The following is a 14,998-nucleotide window of genomic DNA, read 5'->3' on the forward strand; positions in this document are numbered from 1 at the left end:
CTCCCCATCTGAGCTCGTCTTCGCCATTGTTTGAAATCTTGTTGGTCCTTCGATTGCTTACCGGAGTCTCACAATTGCCACCAAGCACATCAGATTTTATCTCAATCGGATTATTCGACCTTTGAGTCTCAATCAGTGCAGTTTGCTTGGAGCCCAATCTATTCTTGTCGATACCTGATACCACTCCCACTGCCAAAGACAGCAATCGCGGGCAACCACTTCGACCACCGTGACCAAATAGTCACTGGGAATCTCTACTTATAGAGCCCTTTTGTTTTAGGCCTACCTCCATCTGTACCTGGGATCAGTGTCTTCATTTGGGAGGATAGAAGAGCCGGAGGGTTGTCGCTCGTTTCTCCATTCGTTTCAGGCACATTCTCGAAGTTGGAAAGCTACATTCGTTAGCTGGGCGAGGGCCAGAGTTCACGCAAGATGCGTCTTGCCAGCTCGCTTGGGCTTTTTACAAGCCTCGTTGCTGCAGTCCCTGGGCTTGATGTCGGGGCCGGCGTTGAAGGGTTACTTACGGTTGATCTCAACCTGTTTCCGGACTCCGTTCTGGCCGCCCGATGTGACGAGTGTTGCCCAACGACGATAAGAACAGTCATCTCGAAAATTTAGTGAGTAGCACTTGTTAGTATCGTAGTTATGTGTTTGCTAACAATGGAAAAGTACCACGATTTACAGCGAAAAAACGGTCAGACTTATGTGGTTTCAACTGGGAAAATGGGTTGGCCGATGCTGACATGGGAGATAGATATATACTACCGCAACACAGCACGACGTTTCTACCGAGGTGCAATACACAACCAAATACGTTACTACAACAGCCCTCTCGACTTACACAAGGGTATGGATCATATCGTCGACAAGAACGAATGGATATCTGCTAACGTGACCCAAGTCTTATCCTGTGACCGTAACTAAAGTCATTGAGTAAGTGCAAAGTCTTCGAAGACCAAGGATAAATTTAATCCGGGAGCTACTAGCTACAGCGAGATTACTGACATGATGACGCAGTTGTGACCCTCCCTACACAAACGGGTATGAATCTACTGGGGGCACAAACACTGAACAGATCCCAAAACTCAAGGGACGGACGTACGGCTGTAGGACAACAACAGTAACTTCCTGGGCTACGACCACGGCTACCAAGACAGTTACTGGGATTGAGTCCGTTGTTACCACAAAAACGGTCCCGCAGGAGACGACCATTCACGACACGCAGACTGTAGTCGACTCGACTACAATATGGGTGCCCACAACTTACACGGAGACCAAAACGGTCGTTAGCGAGCACCCAGTCACTCTGACTGTCGACAACACCAAGTACACTACAAAATCCACCACCATAGTTACAACATTTGTGTCGACGGTGATAACAAGCTTCCCTGTTGTGACCACGCTCACACAACCAGGTCAAACTATAACGGCTCCCGGCCAGACAATAACGGCTCCCGGCCAGACCGTAACAGCTCCTGGCCAGACCGTAACAGCTCCCGGCCACGATGTAACTCAAACCCTCACAGGACCAACAGTCACGGCTCCCGGCCAGACAAGCACAATCACTCTTCCCGGCGTAACCAAAACCTTGCCAGCAAGCACGATTGTGACAACACAGATAAAGACGTTACCCCCAACAACGATCCACGTCACCGACGAGCAAGAAACAAAGACAATCACTCGGCCAGGATACACAGTAATAGAGACCAGCACACTTACCCTCCCTCCCACAACAATCGAAAAGCCAGCCACCACTGTCACCGTGACCCCCGTGTTTGACGTCACCCTTTGCCCGACCCCCACAGGAGTCTCAGCACCGTTAGACGCAAAGTCAGACCTTACATTTGGTTGCGAGCCTGGCTATGTCTGCAACCCTCCTAAGCCAAATGGATGCAATCTGTGGCCCAAACCTCCATCCGACGATTTTCTTTGCGATTCAAATGACTGTATTCCCTCGCCGCCTTTCGCAAAGGTCGAATGGCAAGGATGCGAAACCAGCTATTACCCACCCTCGTATGGCTACTTCAACCTCAACCCCGAAGCATTCGGTCTTTCGTACGACATCTTCGAATATCAAGTCATCAACGAGACGAGAAATGGACACCCTTCCCTGATCACAACAGGGAACTGGGGCTCGCAGTCATCGCTGACTGCCTGGCCTAAACCATCCCCGCCGGCCTTGCATGGCGGAATGCGCAAGCGTATCAACGACTATAAAACATGTCACAAGTCCAAGAGAGATGTTCCTGTTCCATCCATATGTTTTGATGTTTGCAATTACGCCTACCTCATTGCTCTAGGTACTGGCAAAAGCGACAGTCTGTGTGGTGGCAATTCAAAATTCAGGGAGGCCTACGACTCCTGCAGCAATTGTATAAAGGACAATGCCAATAGCAATTCTACCTCTACTGGAGAAGCACCAAAGCCGGAATTCGAGCAATTTCTTAATTTCTGCAGTGGTACCAAGGCTGAGAAGCCCCCAACTGCTTCACCTACAACTCCCGAGCAGCTTGTTACCCAGCAGCCTACTATCAGAACCAGCACGCAAGTTGACGTAAGCCATCCGACATTCACGCCAATTCCCTCCAGTGAGAATATCGCCTCATCTGCTCCGTCGACGCCGAGCCCTACCAGTTCCGTAGGCTCTACCAATTCCGCTGGCTCTACTCCAGCCAGCCATGCATCTTCATCGCAGACGACTCACTCGGCTCCCCCATCTTCTGGACAGAGTTCGCCCATCTCTACACCTCAGGGATCTTCTACAAGTGCAAGGTCTGGTGCTCAGAAACATGGAACTTCCACCGGAGGAGAGACGTACTCGCCCACTGCCACCCACCGCACTGCCGTTGGTACTACCGGCGGCAGCGGTAGCAGTTCCAGTAGGCTCAGCAACACTGTCGTCGAAAGCAGTCTTGGCTTCGCCTCCGCCTCCGCCTCCGCATCTGCATCTGCATCTGCATCTACCTCCGCCCCAGCCTCTGCCTCTGCCTCTGGCCCGAGCTCGAAGATTGGCCATGGTAGTGGTACAAACCCAGGCTCGAGCGAAAGCACCAGCAATGCCAATGCTGGCAACGGCGGAAGCGGTCAGCCCAGCGGAAGCGGTCAACCCGGCGCCACGACAGAAGGTACACCTGGAAATCCCCCAACATCGACGCCCCCGGTCGTTACAGCCGCTGCCTCTCATCTTTCTAGTCTCTTCTACTCTGCTGGAGCAATTCTTGTTTCATCGGTACTGATCATGATGTTTTAAACGAAAATGTGGACATAATACCTAGAACGTTCTCACATTCTTTTGAATTATTAATTTTGGTTTTGGCTTGTTTGGGTAATGGATGTATCTAATGTGGTGGTCTTTGGACATGAGAGAATGCAAACTCGGGCGCTGTCGGAAGATATAGGATACCTTTCTTGAATATTTGACAATGTCTGATTTCACAGAAACTGTGTTATCACGAGGCAGTTTCTTAATATATTTACGTCTAGCGTGCAAGGAATATGGCTTCTTGCGTGCTTACAGATCCATCACTATGCTAATTTGTCTCCTTGGGTCCAACTTACGCTAGACCGAGTTCTTGGTAGAAGGCCTCTGTATTGGGTTCTCTGCCCAAAAAGTCCTTCAAGGTCTGTAGCTCTTCCTGGCTGCCGCCACGGCCTAGAACTAGCTTCCGGTATCTACGACCTTCCTTGCCATCCATGGGGTCCTTCTTAAAAAATGAGTGGAACATGTCGAGGGAGAAGACCTGCGAGTACAGGTAGCCGTAATATCCGGCATCGTATCCGCCAGTATAATGCCCAATAGTAGCGAATCGATTGCCCCATTCACTACAAGATATAATGTCAGCAACTTGTTGTTTCATCACATGTGTGTGTGCTTTAGCACAGATACGTACAGTCCTTGTCCCTGGGCCTCGGGACCCTTGATTCCAGTAATATCACGACGGAACTCGTTCCACACCCTGGCAATGGGCATATTCTTAGCCTCTTCGTGAGACTTGGGAGTATGGACGGTCATATCGAAAAGACCGTAGAGTAATTGCGTAAGGTTAGAGGTGGCCGAGTTGAAGTGCTTGGTCTTGACCAATTTCTCAATCATATCATCGGGGATCTTCTCGTTTGTGTCCCAACGTCGAGAGAGGAACTTCAGGACACTGGGTGTCCAGCACCAGTTCTCTAGCATCTGACTGGGGGCTTCGACAAAGTCACCGGCAACACTGGTGCCATGGAAGTAGCTGTATTTGGTGCGAGCAGCTAGGTCGTGGATGCCGTGGCCGAGCTCGTGGAAGAGAGTGACCACCTCATGGTGCTTCAGAAGACCGGGCTTAGTTGCACTAGGCTTGCTGAAATTGCATACCAGGGCAGTCGCAGGGTAGTTGCGAGTTCCGTCCTTGTTCAGGTAGCCAGGCTCGATGTTGAAGTTGGCATTGTGGCCGTACTTGTTATCTCTGGGGTGGAGATCCAGGTACAAGTATCCGCAGAATCCACTGCCAGCAGCCTCATCGTCCCAGACAGAATAGACAATAACATCCTCGTGCCAGGTCATGTCTTCTGCTTTGCCAGTAGGGCTGAGTCTAGCGCGGTCCTCCTTGCTAAGCTCAACAAAGACAAACCCGAAGATCTGCTCAAAGATTTTGATCATGCCCTGATATGTACTATCAACAGGGAAGTATTGAGAAATTTCAGCCTCATCCACGCTGTATTCCTTCTCCTTCATAATCCTCGAGTAGAAGGGGATATCCCACATGTACAAGTTACCGTCGAATGGTGCACCCCGTGCCTCACAATCCTCCTTCTTATACTGGAGAAGGCGATCAGCCTCCTTTACACCTCCTGGGGCAAGTCGCTCGCGAAGATCGCCTAGAAATTCCATGACTCTGCCTGAAGTCTTGGCCATCTTCTCGGAAATGACCAGGCTAGCGTGGTCCGGGAAACCAAGCATACGAGCGGCCTCGTCTCGAAGGGCAATGATTTCGCGGAACAAGGGAACATTGTTGTTGACCTTGTTGGATTCGGCAATGACATAGGTGCGTCTAGTGTCCTCATGGATAGCATACTTGCTCATTGGGAAGAAATGATTGTACTTGAAAGTGACCTTGACCTTGCCCTCGTTCTCTCCGGTGCCCTTTTCAAGCCCGCTAATATCAATATCATCAGAGGGGACACCCTCAAGCTGCTCAGGGGTGAACCAGACGCCGCCCATCTCGTCGTTCAGGTTCTTCTGGCTCTGAAGACACAGCAAACTAAGACGCTTCTGAATTTCCTTGAAGCGGTCCCTCTGGGGGCCAGCTGGCAGTAGAAGGCCATTGCGGATATACTTTTGGCGTTCCTTCTGCAACAGGTGCAGAGACTCGCCATCCAGCTTTTGGGAGTCGCGGGTTTCGAATGCAGCATCAACCAGTTTGAATATATCCTCTCTCATCTTGAGTTCGATATTGAACTCGTCAGAAATTTCCTGTGCCTTTGTCGAAGCTTCTCTGAGCTCCTTGCTGGCAGAGACATACTGGTAGAACTGGGCAACGCGGTAGCTTCGTCCCAGCTCGTTCTCGTTCACCAGGCCCGGTTCGAGAACACTGTCAAAGATGGCATTTTCGGGCTTCACATCAGCCACTACCTTGTCCAAAATACTCTTTGTGAGCTCATTGTTCTTGTTGATATCGGCAACAACTGATTCGGTGGTGCCGGTGAAGAGCGGCGGTGCCTGAGGCGGGTTCTGGTACTGAGCACCGGCCATGCTGCTTGTCATCAATGGACGAAAACGGTGAACGATGCGTTGGTCCGCACTTGAGCGAAAATGATTGACAAGGGTGTTGAGACGGAGGAAAGCCCGTGAGGAGGCCAGGGTTGCGGCGAGGATGAAGACGACGAGGGACAGAGCAAGGAGGGGGGATAAGAGGGGACGGGGCCTGGGCTGCTTTAAATGACTGCGCCTATCCAGTTTAACTGCAGGTACGCGAGGGAATTCGGAAACTTCTGTCCAAGGAGCGAGAGGCCGTCTCGATCTAGTTGAATGATGCAGTAGGATGGGAGCGGCGGAGAGCTGTTAAACCGTCTGTAGGTGCAGGAAGCCGCAGTTCAATGCAATGTACCAACGATGGATGAGACTGTGAAGCGAGCTCGAGTAACCCAGGTTCGTGCAGAGATAGGTTTCGATTGCGTAATAAACGCGGATGAAGATTGCAGATGCAGTACGAGATCGGACAAGAACTTCTGCACCGGTTATGCAAGCAATGGGAATAGCACCAGCAGCAGCAACTTCGCTAGCAGAGACACAGGTTGCTGTACTCCGTACATGCACCGAGACTACTCCTTACTCCGTAGGTAGATAGAAGAGGGCACCTGGGACAGGTAACGTCAGATGTTGCGCAGTCGACGGACCAGACACCAGAGTGACACTTCAATGTTGGGCGTGGAGGATTTCTGGTAAATTTTCAAAGTCAAATCTGGTCAGTTAGTTTGGGAAACAACATTGAAGCTTCCATGTCCACAGACTGCATGTGGCAGGAGGCAGGGACATCTGGACTGATGGGAGGCACTGAGGGGCCACGTTCAAATGTTCTCCGTGACAGAGGGGCGGCGAGGGGCGGCGAGGGGCAGCATTGACGCAACACGGAACACCAGACACCAGCACACCAGACCGCACGGAGCCCAAGTGCTGACTTGAGAGTCATAACGGCGGGGTTCAATAATCATCGTCCGCATCAGCACCTCAGAGCCATGCAACAGGCTGGCAACGCCAATTGCTATAGATAGCTCCGTAGCCCAGCAAGAAGGCCTCGATCAAATCAGCTTGTCTAAAGACCCAGTCCTTGTTAAGTCGCATTTCCCGCAGCAAGTGCCCACCCATGGTGTTTTATCACCTTCACAACACCAATGTCATCAAAGCAAACTGTATGCTACATGCCAGAACCCAATCAACGATGCACAAATAGAATGTCAAAATCAAAGGTTAACTTAAATAAGTAGTCCCACAAGAATAGCCCTCTGAACAATTTATCTACCGTTCCAGAGCTTATATCCATACACAAAATAATGACTCTTGACTTGAATCCCAATCTACTCCCACGCACTTTCCAACTCCATGCCTCATTGCATCCTCCATCGCCAAACACTGTCATGTAAGAGAGAAACAGTACAACAGAAAAGAAGAAGAACAGAGTAACGCCATCCAGTCCGCACATGCAAAAAGACTGAGTAATCATTTCGTATAACACCCCATCATCGAAAGCGGAAGCCGTACAGTCGCCTAGTTGGCGAGGATGGTTCGGACAAGGTCTTTGGAAGATTGACGTCAGGAAATATTCAAATGCTGGGGGGTCACAGGCCCAGGAGTATCCCTGTGCTTGTCACAAATCGCGCGGCAAAACATACCAGTGTAGTTTACTTGGCCAGAACTGGTGTCCACAGCCTTGAGCAACTCATCAACCTCATCCTCTGACATCTTCTCGCCAAGATTCGTCAAGATGTACTTGATCTGACCAACGCCGATGAATCCAGTCATATCCTTGTCAAACACTTGGAAGCCGCGGCAATATTCTTCGGGCTCGCCAGGGTCGCGGAAACCCCCAGGGCGGTTCAGAATGCGCTGGAAAGTCTCGAAATCGACTGCTCAACAGCGCTGTCAGTCATTCGTGCTCACGAGTTCCCTTGCGTTCGCTCTTTTTCCGTCAGTTCAATCTACTCACATTCGCTACCGGCATTCTGCTCGAGGTCCTTGATCTCGGACAAGGTGGGGTTCTGACCACAGGCTCGGAGCAAATCACCCAAGCTGTCTACAGTCACCCTGCCATTGCCGCGCTTGTCAAAGAGAGCAAAGGCCTCCTTGTAGTTGGTGGACGCCTGAGAATCGTACTGGTTAGAAGACATTGTCAAGTCTGTAATCTGTGCTGCTAATGATGCGTCTGCAACAGAAAGAGGAGGCCCCGTCCCGTCGTTCCGTAGTAACGCGCTTGGTTGAGCCCAATCGAGAGATTGTTCGTGTGCACAGCTAGCCACAGAGTGCTTCTTTGCGCCTGCTTCGGTGTTTACAGCTTGCAAAAGAAGATGCGTCGTTCGTCACGAAAGTTGGCAGATGTGTTGTGCAAACCAAGATTTCGGAGCTGGCGTCGTTTGGGCGCATTTGGAGGCAATCCAACCCAGAAGGGGGCAAGCACACTGCGTTGACTGGCACCGAACTGGCGAATCATATGGCGAGGCTCGTCGACCGCGGGGCTTCTCCTCTGCTGTTTGTTTACAAAGGCGGCGTCGGGTACTGGGGCAACTCACCATTGTGTCTGTGTCTAGTCAATACCCAACTACGGAGTAGTCGGAGGGCTAGAGTGTAGGAGGGAGCACTTGAGCACAAATGAATGCACTAGCGGCAGCTTCCCGACCGGAACTCTGTCGTGTACCTGAGATGTGGCTCTCGCAATAGACACCAAGATGTGAAGAAGGTCGCTGAGGGTTTCGCAAAGGACTTTCAGGCTTTGAAGGCGATTTTGGCACTGATGAAGGAGTTGGAGAAGTGTCAAGTAGCAAAGAAAAGGACGACAATGGAATTGCTCGTCTCCTGACACAGACAGACGCTCTGGTCCCATTGATTGCCAAGGGCACGGTGGGCTGTTGCTTCGTCTGTCCCCTGCGCCTGCTTCTTTGGCCCGGCAACCAGTCACTTCGCCCGTTCTGCACCCAGTCCAGCTTCAAAGGTACATGCGCACACACATGCCCATCCCGCAGCGACATGACTTTACTCATGTTAACCATGTCCCCGCCTACAGCGTTCTCACATTTCTTGATATCATCATGAACAAGGCCGCATCCTCTCCGCTGCACAATCCATTTTCTTGATGGCATTTTCCGTCACCTTGCCTGGAGCATGTCACTGACAGCCGGTGCCAGCTGAGCAGGGGCAAGGGGCCGCGTTCGAAACACTGAAGGGATGTACAACGGAGTACAAAGCCTCCGTGCTCGAGATGTGGACAACTTGCGGTGTGCTTTTATGCACCTTCCATGTCAATCAAGGCCCACGATTCATTGGCAATGAGACATCGAGGCTAGCAGTTGTTATCTACTACTACAGCATTAACGTACACCAAACAAAACCTCGCCAAACGTTTCGCATAATCGCTCAAACACATCTAAGTACTTGCAGTCATCGGTCGAAACACAACGAACCATTGCTCCTTATTCAACGCTTCTTTGCCATAAGGATGTACGTGCCCCAGACCGTATCAACCTCGGCGTCCCTCCACCCATCGCCAAGTCCCTTCCATTGCGGCTCTGATTCCACAATACGATCCATGAGAATATCAGCCAGGTCCCCCTGACCTCCTTCCGCCCGGCTCTTAACCTCTGGATGCGCATCACGCCAGCCCTGGAATGCGCTAAATGTTCGAACATACGCCTCCAGTTGCCCTAGATTGATTCTCCTTTGCATCCAGGCTGTTCCAGGGTCCGGTGTCTCTGGACAGTCGGCCTTGATATCGTACAGATCTCGACGGACGGCCGTCCAGTCTTGAGCAGGCGGTTCCACCTCCCGCAACAGGTTCCGGACTTTATTGCGGCCAGGCTGTTCCCAGTAAGCATTCATTCCCTCGACGCCTGGCTCAACGTCTCCATCTGCGTAGCAGTACTTGTCAAATACTTGGTTGGCTCTCTCGTGCCCAATGAGGACGTTGTCCTTGTATCCCCAGAAAGCAAGAGAACCTCCAGGTTTCACCACGCGAGATAATTCAGGCCACGCTTTGTTGTAGTCAAACCAGTGCGCGGACTGTCCAGCCACCAACATATCAATGGATTTATCGGGGAGGAAGGACAGGTCTTCGGCGCCGCCCTGATAAAACGTGACTTTCTCATCCTTTGTCATTGATGAGGCTTGCCTCACCATGCCTGGGCTTGTATCAATGCCAATCACGCTACCAAAGTGAGGACTCATTTCTCGGGCAATCAATCCATGGCCGCACCCAATATCCAGTAACGACCCTGATGAGATGTTGGCATTATGATAGCCCAGAACGGTTCTAAACAAACTTGCAGGGTATGTTGGCCGTGCCGCGGCATACCCTGCAGCGGAAAATGTTGCTTTGCTGGAGATGTTTTGGTCAGCATGTTTGGAGTGCGCACACAACAATTAAAGCACAAAGGACGGGTGTTCTTACGCAAATAGAGACATTGCTATAACAACATGTTGTACGGTATTACAATGGCTGCTCTTGCATTGGCTCCTTACTTCTGGGGTTAAATGGGAATTTTATGTCATGAACCGAGTCCGAGCTATGTACTAGCAACACCACGTCTTGCCGAGTCGGCCGACCTCGGGTTTACAACGGATGGGGCAAACTTGGCGTCCCTTCGACCGCTTGACAGCGTCAACTGGTCAGGTTCGGAAACCCCGCAGAAGCCGACGGATAGGCCTTTACGCTTATCGCCATTTTCTGCTCGAATGAGGACATCAGCCGAGAGCGTTACTATTATTACCGTCAACCCCTGACATTTCGTGGTTCGCTCTGCTAACCGCGACTTGCAAATAGGCAACCAGCAATTGACAACCAACTTGACAACACGACACAACATAGCCACCACCGCCGGTACAATGGCCACCGAAGCCGCTGCCCGCAAGTTCTTTACGTCACCGTTCTTTGCCGTCGTCGGCGCCAGCTCGAATCCCGCCAAGTTCGGTCATAAAGGCTCGTATTTCCAAGATATATCCGCCATCTACCGCTTCGCCCCGACTAATCCTGTGGAATAGTCCATGCTTGGTACTTGGAGCAGGGTTTGAACGTCACACCAGTCAATCCGGGCTCTTCCTCCGTGTCTGTGGGCGGTCAAGAGTACGCCACGGTCCCGGACTTGTCTGGGTTGCCAAGTCCTAAGCAGACCTCGGTATCTATCATCACTGCACCTCCTGTCACTGTCAAGGTGCTTGAGGAAGCCAAGAAGATTGGCATTCCAGGAATCTGGCTGCAGCCGGGCACCTTTGACGATGCAGTGCTGAAGCTGGCCCTGGAGCAGGGTGCCTTTGAGTCTGTGGTATATGGTGATGGTGGGCGGGGGCATGATGGTTGGTGCGTTCTTGTCGATGGTGAAAGAGCAATCAAGGAGGCTGGTAAGCTATGATGAATGAACATGTGCGGATAGTAAATCGAATTTAAGAAGCTTGGTTCCAGCGCGTTGAAAACATGCACGCCGGTACCAGTCTCGCTCGTCGAGGCGCAACCAGAGAATACTCGCAAGCCAGTCGCTGGAAACATTCAGTAAACATTCGGGGCGGTACTGTGGCCAAATTGACCGCCTATATTTATGCGTATTATTTAAGCTGTTTGCCATCGCTGCAGAGCCGTTATGAGTTGCTGTAATTTATAAAAGCTTGTGTAATGTACTATTCCAAGGAACAAGGCCAGGTCTTGAGGTCTCAACGCCCGCAGATCCGTGAGGGTTGGATAGCCCCACTTGGCATGAAAGTAAACAAACACGTTCATGGCCAACCAACCACGACCAACGTCACGGCCGACTTCCCAATCGCCCTTAACAGCGCAACATCGCAACATCGCATGACTTACTCTGTTGTATTTCACAGTGTCACCGTGATCTGGAGGCGAAGACTATTTTTTCTTTCAAGATAAGGCAGCATGAGAACAGACATGCCTTGCATGCGCACCTGAGCTTTCCAATACTTAACGCGACGCGCACCGACTGTCGATGCGCTCTGCACTGACCGACATTTCACGACGACGCAAAAACAAATCGAAACCTGTCGCTCTCTACAATGGACCAATACTTCACATACGAGGCGCGACTTGCATCGTTCCAAAAGACCGCGAAAAAGAGGGGATCAACAGCGGGTGGGCGTAGCAAGGCTTTGAATTGGCCGCACAAACAGATTGCGCCCGCGAGTGTACGCGCCATTGAATCCAACCCCTCCTGCGCAAATGTGGCTGACGATGTTCTTTATAGCTAGCGATAGCTGGATTCTACTTCGACCCATATCCCGAAAACCCCGACAACTGTGTCTGCTTCCTTTGCGGAAAGGGCCTAGATGGGTGGGAAGCGGGTGACGATCCTCTCGAGGAGCATCTCAAGCATTCCCCCCAATGTGGATGGGCCATAGTATCAGCAATTGAAGCCGAGATCGATGAGTATTCAAGGCAAGACCCGACCCTGCCCCATATGGTAGAGGCACGAAAGGCGACATTCGCTGGAAAATGGCCCCATGAGGGAAGGAAAGGATGGAAGTGCAAAACAAAACAGGTAAGCTGTGAAGGACACGTACAGCTACAGCATCTGCTTACTCTGATTACTCTAGCTTGTTGAAGCTGGCTGGAAGTATACGCCTACGGATGAGTCAGATGACATGGCGACTTGTGCGTATTGCCAATTGGCTCTAGATGGATGGGAGCCCGGCGACAAACCTTAGTAAGTAGGCCCGCAAGATCTTGATCAGAGTGTTGAAACTGACTCTTGGGAAGCGACGAGCATTACAATCGATCACCGAACTGCGCATTCTTTGCCTTGGTCAACGAATTTGGAGGGCCCAAGAAGAGGACTGCTCGAGGCAAGGCGGCGGGTGGATCAAAGACTTCTCGACTATCTATGCAATCGGTGGCCACGACTGCCTCTGACATCGCGTCTGTTGCCGATATGACGGCAGAACCAGAGGATAGCATTCTCACCACTACGTCGACGGCGACGCAGGGGAGCAAGAAGACGGCGAGCAAGAAAAAGAAGCCAGCAACGACAAAAGGCAGGACTAAGACTAAGAAGGTGCAAGGAATTGAGAGAGAAGAGGACGATACTGTTGACGAAGAGCCTGTGTCACTACCGAAAGCTACAAAGGCAACCCATGGCAAGAAACGAACTAGTGACGCCATTGATGATTCCGTTCTCTTTTTATCCGAGGCCCCAGCGTCTAAGAAACAAGTCACACAAAACCGAGAAAGCAGCCAAATTGATAGCTCTACCATCACACCTGAAGATGTCGAGTTTGTTGATGCGCAGGCGTCAAAACCGGCCGGTCGCGCCAGGAGTTCCAGTGTAAAGTCAAGCCGCAAGCCATCTGCCCTGGGGGCATCCGTGGCTTCACTCCGGGCACCTCTTGCAGATTTCCCTGACGATGATGAGATTGAGCGCCAGCTCGAGGCAGACTTGGAACGGGCATTGACGGATGACGATGAAATTGCACGCGACTCAGAATCCGAGCGATCGAAAGCAATGGCCAAGAAGAAGTCAAAGGGAAAACTGACTAATGAGCAGTTGGAAGACTACGCCATGTTTGATCCTGCTGAAGTTGAGCACGATGAAGATGCGTTGGATGACGAACTTCGAAATCTTCAAGCCGAAATGGAGGTTGAAGAGCCAAACCAAAAACTTCACGTTCCTAAAAAGGGTCGTAAACCTGGAACTGGAACACGCAAAGCATCCAAGCAGACAAAGGCAAAGAAGGCCAAGGCTCCTTCACCATCTCCAGAACCTGAACCAGAGGCTATTGACCCACCTTCAGAGATTGAGGAGCATGAAGCCAGCATTGGGAGCACAGATGCTGTGGTGAAGAATACCGACAGCGTAGATTCTTCTCCGTCAATCAAGGCCCCTTCAAGAGCTGTCAAAAAATCGTCGCTAGCTTCAAATGCTGCATCGAAACCTGCAGAAGCACCCGCTAGACGTGGCCGCAGACCGAGCAGTACAACGGCTGAACCTATACAACCGTCGGAATCTACTCAGCCAAGTGAAGGCCATGCTGATGATGAGGTCTCTGAGGCGGACGGCGAAACTCATCGACGTGAATCTATAGGGACGTCACAGCCCGAGGAAGCTTCATCGCCTCTCGGGGAAGCTTCCTCGCCAGCTGTGTCCAGGTCAAGACTAGGGGTTGAGCCGCCATCTACTCCCCCAAAGTTCACGTCACCAGCGCCGTCGGCACGCCAGCCAGCGTTGTCGCCGTCACCATCACCGCAGTCATCCGACGCTGAAAATCTGCCCCCGTCATCTCTGCCCCCGGCCAGTGCCAAGGCGAAGCGCGTCGTCCTCGCGCCCTTGACAGCCACGCCGGCCCGCAACTCACCGTCAAAACGCAATATGCTTGCGGCCGGCTTGCAGAGCCAAATTCCATGGACGGCGGTGGACATTGATGCCGTTATGGGTACACCACGCTGCGGGGATGACAAGGAAAATGCGGTTAGCCGGCTGTTGAAGCAAGGCAAGGAACTTAGTAGCCCAGAGACGCGCATGACGGTCGAAGAATGGATTTACTTCAACGCGGGGGAGGCAGAGAAGAAGCTCAAACATGAATGTGAGGCCATGGTCACACAATTCGAGAGGGAGGGCACAAAGGCAATGAATGTTTTGGAGGGCCTGTCGATAGAGTAGAGGAGGCGCGCGGGAACTGGGTTGGATACAATTTTGGATGGGTGGACGGACGGTTTGCAAGAGCCGGGGACAAGGGAATTCTACGTTTAGGCTGGTACATGGGCGGCGTTGGATGATGAAATGACTGGTCGCGTAGCGACTACTATAATGTTTGTTATGAAGTGGACAATGTATGTGTGTTTTGAACTATTTGTTGGCTGGTTATGCCGCGTGTCAGTGATGGACGTGAGTCGCTCCCGGAATAAGAGACAGGACTTGGTATCTTGGTATAGTAATTTTGCTTGCTAGCTATTCTGCGAGGCGTCTCTAACAAAATGAAGATCTGCGTATCTACTAGTCACGGAGCATCTGACGAGAATGCCGGCTTCGTCTGTAAATACTGGCGTCTCTGCACGCTGCACCTACCCGCAACATGCGTCGGGACAACAGTGCATATGATTAATTACGTCCGGCGCGAGTACTCCGTACGGAGCAGTCAGCCCTCTTGGTGCCTCTCTTCGCAATGTACGCAATGTGCCGGGTGACACGGCATAAGGCAGTCGGAGTCGGGATTGGTTCCAAACTCTACCGGAAGAGGGTAGGAGGTCTGTGGTGTTTTTTGCCTCTTTTCCCACTCGGGTCTTTTTTTTTGTGTAGTACGAGCGGCTAGGCGGTATTTCCTTGG

The 14,998-nt window shown here is 51.6% G+C and overlaps 6 protein-coding genes across 6 annotated transcripts; 3 read left to right on the forward strand and 3 right to left on the reverse strand.

The window, feature by feature from the left end:
- Positions 1–432: 432 nt before the first annotated feature.
- On the forward strand, positions 433–3,250 carry MAA_06306 (glycoprotein X; the record flags this gene model as incomplete). The annotated part of the gene is made up of 2 exons (XM_007824304.1): positions 433–617; positions 1,018–3,250. The coding sequence occupies 2 exons, from the start codon at positions 433–435 to the stop codon at positions 3,248–3,250; spliced, it is 2,418 nt and encodes an 805-aa protein (XP_007822495.1).
- A 304-nt stretch (positions 3,251–3,554) lies between these two features.
- On the reverse strand, positions 3,555–5,728 carry MAA_06305 (peptidase family M3; the record flags this gene model as incomplete). Its single annotated transcript, XM_007824303.1, has 2 exons — positions 3,555–3,822; positions 3,891–5,728. 2 exons carry the CDS (start codon positions 5,726–5,728, stop codon positions 3,555–3,557), a joined length of 2,106 nt encoding a protein of 701 aa, XP_007822494.1.
- A 1,512-nt stretch (positions 5,729–7,240) lies between these two features.
- On the reverse strand, positions 7,241–8,262 carry MAA_06304 (myosin regulatory light chain cdc4; the record flags this gene model as incomplete). Its single annotated transcript, XM_007824302.2, has 4 exons — positions 7,241–7,269; positions 7,366–7,599; positions 7,680–7,833; positions 8,260–8,262. 4 exons carry the CDS (start codon positions 8,260–8,262, stop codon positions 7,241–7,243), a joined length of 420 nt encoding a protein of 139 aa, XP_007822493.2.
- Positions 8,263–9,160: 898 nt separating this feature from the next.
- Positions 9,161–9,907, reverse strand: MAA_06303 (Methyltransferase type 11; the record flags this gene model as incomplete). The annotated part of the gene is made up of 1 exon (XM_007824301.2): positions 9,161–9,907. The coding sequence occupies one exon, from the start codon at positions 9,905–9,907 to the stop codon at positions 9,161–9,163; it is 747 nt and encodes a 248-aa protein (XP_007822492.2).
- A 657-nt stretch (positions 9,908–10,564) lies between these two features.
- MAA_06302 (NAD(P)-binding domain protein) lies at positions 10,565–11,088 on the forward strand (the record flags this gene model as incomplete). The annotated part of the gene is made up of 2 exons (XM_007824300.1): positions 10,565–10,649; positions 10,721–11,088. The coding sequence occupies 2 exons, from the start codon at positions 10,565–10,567 to the stop codon at positions 11,086–11,088; spliced, it is 453 nt and encodes a 150-aa protein (XP_007822491.1).
- A 649-nt stretch (positions 11,089–11,737) lies between these two features.
- Positions 11,738–14,334, forward strand: MAA_06301 (Baculoviral inhibition of apoptosis protein repeat protein; the record flags this gene model as incomplete). The annotated part of the gene is made up of 4 exons (XM_007824299.1): positions 11,738–11,866; positions 11,926–12,219; positions 12,275–12,384; positions 12,438–14,334. The coding sequence occupies 4 exons, from the start codon at positions 11,738–11,740 to the stop codon at positions 14,332–14,334; spliced, it is 2,430 nt and encodes an 809-aa protein (XP_007822490.1).
- Positions 14,335–14,998: the final 664 nt, after the last annotated feature.

This window comes from Metarhizium robertsii (genome assembly GCF_000187425.2).
Source record: "Metarhizium robertsii ARSEF 23 chromosome Unknown MAA_Scf_6, whole genome shotgun sequence".
Taxonomy (NCBI): Eukaryota; Fungi; Ascomycota; class Sordariomycetes; order Hypocreales; family Clavicipitaceae; genus Metarhizium; species Metarhizium robertsii.